General features: G+C 42.2%; 1 protein-coding gene across 1 annotated transcript; it reads left to right on the top strand.

The window, feature by feature from the left end:
* Window positions 1-1,946: 1,946 nt before the first annotated feature.
* On the top strand, window positions 1,947-5,868 carry LOC100498318 (cystatin-like). Its single transcript, XM_004914677.3, has 3 exons — window positions 1,947-2,275; window positions 2,621-2,713; window positions 5,528-5,868. Exons 1-3 carry the CDS (start codon window positions 2,036-2,038, stop codon window positions 5,603-5,605), a joined length of 411 nt encoding a protein of 136 aa, XP_004914734.1. The 5' UTR covers window positions 1,947-2,035; the 3' UTR covers window positions 5,606-5,868.
* The last annotated feature ends 557 nt before the right edge of the window (window positions 5,869-6,425 follow it).

Here is a 6,425-nt window from a genome sequence, read left to right as displayed (position 1 = left end):
TTTCAGGTTTATAATCATAAAATTACAGCAAAACACATAAAAGGAATCTACATTTTGTCAAGGTTGAATGGAGATCATAAAGGACCAGCCTGAAATCTTTCTATAGAGTTGTCTAGGTCTCATGGTGGCCTCCCTCGAGGGGTGTTTCAGCCCCTAGTGCTGCCCTGAGACAACTAAAGGGATGCTGCCCCCCTCTCCCCTCCGTGCTTAAGTTTTTTCCTTAAGCTTGAGATTTTCTGATTTAAAAATAGGAATTTTGGCTCTTGAAGTTAACAGGAGTGGCTTTTTGCCAGGAGTGGCCTGGTAAATTCAAGGGTGCTGCTGCCTATGGCGAGTTTCTCAACTCACCTCATAACATCAGCGTCCTGCCTCCCTCACTCGTCTCCTTCTTGCGCAGTCACTCACTTTTGTTAGATGGCCTGTTCTTGAGATTTACGGCTTATCATTTCTTAATTATTAAGTGAAATCCAAGGGATATTCAGTGACTTGGAAATGTTCTTGTCTTGTATCCATCCACTGAGTTTCAACCTAGTCACAGAGTTCCTTGGATTGTTCCATCAGGGCTGTGACACATAGGGAGATTAGTCGCCGTGCAACAAATCTTCCTTGTCGTGGGTGACTAATCTCCCTGAAATGCCATCCCACCGGCTAGAATGTATGAGAATGGTGAGATGGCATACGCTGCAGTGCGATTTGATGCTGAAGATTCCTTTCAAGGCATTTCGGGGAGATTAGTCGCCCGCGACAAGGAAGATTTGTTGTGCGCCAATTAATCTCCCCATGTGTCACAGCCCTCATGGTGTAGGCTATACTTATGCAGTTATTTTGTGTGTTTTTTTAATGTAGTTCATTTGAATCACTTTGCAGAAATCTGTTTTTAGTGTGTCATGAAAATCTGTTGTTATTCAGTTCAATCAGTTGCAACTGGCCTTGCTACTGCATGAGGTATTGTGCAAATAGCCCACGTTCCCTTTCAAAACGAAGAGACATGTGGCCTATGCCTTTATATAGGTGTGGCCTGCATTAGGCCACACTCAATTCAAAAGTGGAGGGCAGAGGAAGCAAGTATGTGTCCCCTTCTGCCCCCTACCTTGCATGTGATTAGGGTGGCTAAAGGTGGCCATACAAGATCCTCTCCTGATATGCCCACCTAAGGTCAGTGATATTGGGCAAATTCTGTTAGTCAAACAATCAAATTAAAATGGTGGATATAGGGACTGTTGGACTGCATCAACGAGCTGATGGGAAAATCAAACCTGCCTGATCGACACCTGGCCAATTTTTTCTGCCGTACAGTGGCAGATAAGCTGCCAAATCAGTCTGAAAGACGCAAATCAGCACGTGTATGGCTTCCTTAAGGCAGGTGGTAAGGACAGGTCTGTGCTGCGTGTCCTGGCAATGCCCTCTCTAGGAGTGCTCCTAGAATGATCTTAGTGATCTTTTACTTGCACTCCCCTTTGGCCAAGGATGACTCTTTCTGTGTCCCTTTATATCCCCAACCTTTTGTACCTGTGAGCCACATTCAAATGCAAAAAGTGTTGGGGAGCAACACAAGCATGGAAATATGCCCTGGGGGTGCAAATAAGAGCTATAATTGGCTATTTGGTAGCCTACAGAAGGCTCTGTTTATGCAACCAAAACTTGCCTTCAAGCCAGAAATTCAAAAATGAGCACCTGCTTTGAGGCCACTGGGAGCAACATCCAAGGGGTTGGGGAGTAACATGTTGCTCACGAACCACTGGTTGGAGATCACTGCTTTATATTATCCTCAGCAAATCTACTCAAGGAGGTATTCTCACTCTTGCAGTAACTGGTTTACAGCCCTTTAAATTATTCTCGGCACAATTCTGTTTCTCCCTTACTTTTTTTTTTTCTTTTGGCCGGTTTCCTAACAAGTCAGAAGAAGAGCTTGGCAAGCCCCTTAACTTCCACTATTTATATTCTCCAGTCTCTGGTTCAGTTTTGCATTGCGAGAGAGGAGAGACACCCAGCACTGCACAATTCAGCTACAGAAAGCAAAGGAAAAGCAATAGGAATGTCTTCCCACAGGAAAGTGGTGGCTGCAGTTATTTTCACTATCTTTGCAGTAGGGTTTGTAACAGGACTAAATAAATACAACTCAAACACAATACCTCTCTTGGGTGGCTGGAATGATGCAAAGGAAGATGATAAGTCTATGCTAAAAGCTTTGCAGTTTGCAACTGAAGAGTACAACAAAGGGAATAATGGCAACTACATAGTTAAGGTCGTCAAGATTAACAGATTCAGGAAGCAGGTCAGTAGAAATGTAATGGAAGCACAAAGAGTGGGTTTGAGCTGTACTAGTGGGATGAGTTTGCCCCCTTACTGCTGGAAGTTGGTTTAATTACTGACGGAACTTGCAGTTATTTGAAAAAAACTCTAAACACACATTTGAACCTATGAAGTAACCCATAGCAACCAATCACTGATTAGCTATCTTCATTAATCTGCAGGAAACTGTATTAGTTGCCATGTGTTACTGTGCTAGTGTAACTGTACCCTGCGTTAGTAAATGAGCCCAAGTGCCTTGTATGGTTCAGCATTATGTCCATACTTGAACATGTCATAGCCAAAATGTATGTTGTTTATTTAATTGCAGGTGGTTTCTGGAATGAATTATTCAATGAATGTAGACGTCCTTACGACACCATGTCGTGATTTTGAGTCAACATCAGAAAATTGCCGAACTCAGGTAATAGAAAGGAATTTCCTAAAACTAAGAAAGACACATTTCAGCATAACATATGGAGCTGCAGAGGTGACCCATCCCCACCTTAAATGCAAACAAAACAACCCCTGGCACCTAGACATCCTTTCCAATTAAATGCATAAAGAACACAATAAAAGGAATATGTCATTTGAAATGTAGCATTACACAAGCAATAGGCATAGCATTGCAAACATTTTTAAATTACTGTAGTTCCCAATTGTGGTTCAGCTAAAATAGTTCCAAGGATTTCAGCCAACAATGAAGAGGCTTCTAGCTTAGATAACCTAATAATACCCACTGTCGCCTTTCCTCACAATATATTTAGGTTTTTCTCTAACCTGGAATTTAACATTTGCTTGACTCAGTGGCTCATCTTTCAATCTATCTGGCTGTTTTATAATGGGGCTCACCCAAAATCCTAAATCTTCCTAATCTTTAGATCCTACTGACTTACTCTATTGGGTGCCACACTACTTAAAACTCAGATACACTATTTCTTCTGCGTCCCTTTCACGCCAGTAAGGATGGGCTGTATGTCCCTCCCAGACAGAAGGTAGGACCTATACCATAGCCAATCAAAGTTATTTCTTACCTATAAGACCACCTGACTTCCTCCTTACAGCTTTTATTTATGTCCTATTGGATAGGAGGTAGGATCTCTCTCCTCATTCTTTTTTGAAACTAGATAGAAATGAGACACGATTTTTAATTTTTCTTATTGTCTTTTTATTTATTTTTTACTTCTGTGTAGACACAGAGGGATGATTCCCAGGTAATGGAGAAGAATTTACCTGATGCCCCAATACATGCAATATGCAAATTGTCACCTATTGGGAAGAAATGCAGGTGTGGGCATACCCATGGTCATACCCCCCCCCTTCTGTATGCCCAACTATGCACAGTATTCAAACTGGTCCTTACTGGAAAGGTATACAGGTGTGTGTATTCCCATGTTCCTGCCTTTAAGCCAGTTTAGCCTCCCTTCTCCTACGGTTTTGTGAGGGTTGAAGGGACTGGACTGATCCCAGACAAAAGGGCCATGGGTATGGATTTGGGCTAGTAATAGTGAAGCCTGAATGTGGTGAGTATGATTCCTCAGTATCCACTGTGTGTCTGTAATGCTCAGTGCATTGGGAAGCCTGCATACTAATGAACTAATTATGTCCCTCTGCTGGAAGCCGTCAGGGTTCTTGCTGGAGTTCCCTCCTGCTGACAGTCAGTGCTATTTGATTAGGTGCATGTGTCTCTCTGGGGCTCTTTGCTATTCCTGTTTGATATATAAAGTTGTTATTTATGAGCCTAAGTCCTATGTGCAGACACCGTGAGTATTTGTGCTATCTATTATACAAGGTGCTTCCAGGACTGATTCTGCACTTAACAGGCAGTTTTTCCTATTTCTGTTGTGTATTTTTATGAATGGATGGAATCTCCAAAGAGAAAACCATTCATATCTTGTGGGATTTGGTGTGAGTCCAGCTGTAGTTCAACTACTCCTAGTTGTGTTGGGTTGGCTGCTGGGTTCCCATTCTCATTAATTGGTGTATTCACAGACATTAATTAATGTGTTTGCTAGAATTTTAGGAGTCATCATTGGCTAACATTTGTTAGGGTATATGGCTGCCATTTTGCATGACCACTGGCTTTTGCTATGGCCCTTGGCTTGCATGTCAGCTGGTTTTTGCTACAGCCATTGGCTCGCATGTCCACTGGTCCTTTTATGGCCTTTGTCTTGTGTGTCTGTTGGTCCATGTTTTGGCCTTTGGCTCACTTGTGCTGTGGTCATTATGGCCTATGGCTTGCTTGTCCATGGATCCTTGCTGTGGCCTTTGGCCTGCATGGCTACTGGCCCTGGTTTTGGCCATTGGCTCGCTTGTCCATGGGTCCTTGTTATGGCAGTTTCATGGAAAAATTTGCCAATAACAAAATGTGGAATTTTGCAATGAATCCATGCCTAACAAAAAAGTTTTCTCATCACTAGCAGTAGCTTCAGAGTTTCCCTGGATCAGTAAACACTTTTCGAAATTAGGTCATAAATGCTGGGCCACTTCTTCCATTAGGCAAGGTTCTTATGCGGCAGTGTTCATCACGTTACCAGGGGCTGCAAAATTTAGTTTCTCATAAGTTAAGAAGCCAAATTTCTGTTTGTGTATCAGTCTGCATCAAATTCTGGAGTGGCTACATCACATGGCTACATGTATCATGTAGTAGTTGAACTATAGCTAAAAACATTAATCAATATTATATTATATTGACTTGTCAGATGTTTATTATTACCCATACACACAAGGTTTCTGCTGCTTGGCCTCCTATCCACCCACCTACCTACCTATATCAGTGGTCCAACTCCTATTACATCACCACTTCTCCCCTTACACTGTTGTCCCACCCCTACATGTCACCAATCTGCCCCCACTGAGTCCCTCCACCACCCCTCTTACTTCAGGCTAGAATTTAGCTGCACCTTAAAATACTCATGTGTGGGTTGAGTTTTTCTCGACCCTAACCCGCCCGAACCCTACCCGACCTGGCTAGTCCCCACTATTTATAGACCCAGAGACAGATGCACGCCTATAAATTAGAATGCTGGAACCAGAAATCCAGCAGTATATGGTTGTGGGTAGGGAGGGCAAGCAGAAGAGCTCAACCAAAACCCACCTGTGACCTGAAAATGTAGTACAGAGGTTGCCCGAACCCGCCTGACCCGTGGTTATTGGGCTGGCCCGCACATCACTACCTTAAAAGCATTTCTAACTATGCATTAAAAAATCCTTACACTCGTGTGTTTTCTCCCTTTAGAAAAAGACATGCAGCTTTATGGTTCGAACTGTTGCCTGGAGGAACATCCAAGAACTGACGAGTCACTCCTGTTACTAAAGCCCCCCGCCCATCTGTGATGGTTCCTTCTAGTAGGCTGTGCTAATAAAGGTTTCATGCATCAGTATTTCTTATAATATTCTCTTTAGTTCTGAGCATTTAATAGTCTTGCTTTGAGGGTTTGCAGATCTACAGTAGTGTAAATGTATTCATGACTTTATTTGAATGTATTGGTTATAAATGTATCACTTGTGCAGGATAATATATGGTATAAAAATATAGTACCATACTCAATGTAGCTAATAAACTGTTTATCTGAGCAATGTAAAATATATTTATAATCAAAGTTTAAACATCTAAAAGGAGACATAAGCCTCCAATAGTAGTGTGTTACTCCACCCAAATGTTGCTGGACTACAACCCTCAAATATTATCAAGGGTTCAAACTTAATGGGCTATAACTTTTTCCAAGTTATCCAGGGTCAGTGGCCCTATAAGGGCAAGGTATATGACCCCTTATGTGTTAATCCAGCACATGACTTTGGATGATAGGTAGCCATTTGCATTTTCCTAATTGGCCACAAGAGGGCAATCGTATATTATCATCCTGCAAGATTGAAAGCACCAGAGGGAATGTTGAGGGACGTGACAGAAAGATTGCTCAATAAATGTGGTTGAAAAATGGTTGTCAAATATGACTGATGCTAGTGAAGTCGGAGGATCAGAAAAGAATGTGTACACTAGTAAAAGATGTAACAATTTACTTCAAACTATGAGCCTGAAGTGCCATCCAATGTGTGTAATTTCTTTATAATGGACCAGCTGGATAGGCTATAGGGCATTGCGTACACTGGACTCTAAAACACAGGATGGGCTTTCG

Source organism: Xenopus tropicalis, chromosome 5 (genome assembly GCF_000004195.4).
Source record: "Xenopus tropicalis strain Nigerian chromosome 5, UCB_Xtro_10.0, whole genome shotgun sequence".
In the NCBI taxonomy this organism is placed as follows: domain Eukaryota; kingdom Metazoa; phylum Chordata; class Amphibia; order Anura; family Pipidae; genus Xenopus; species Xenopus tropicalis.
This window is presented reverse-complemented; position numbering and strand designations above follow the sequence as displayed.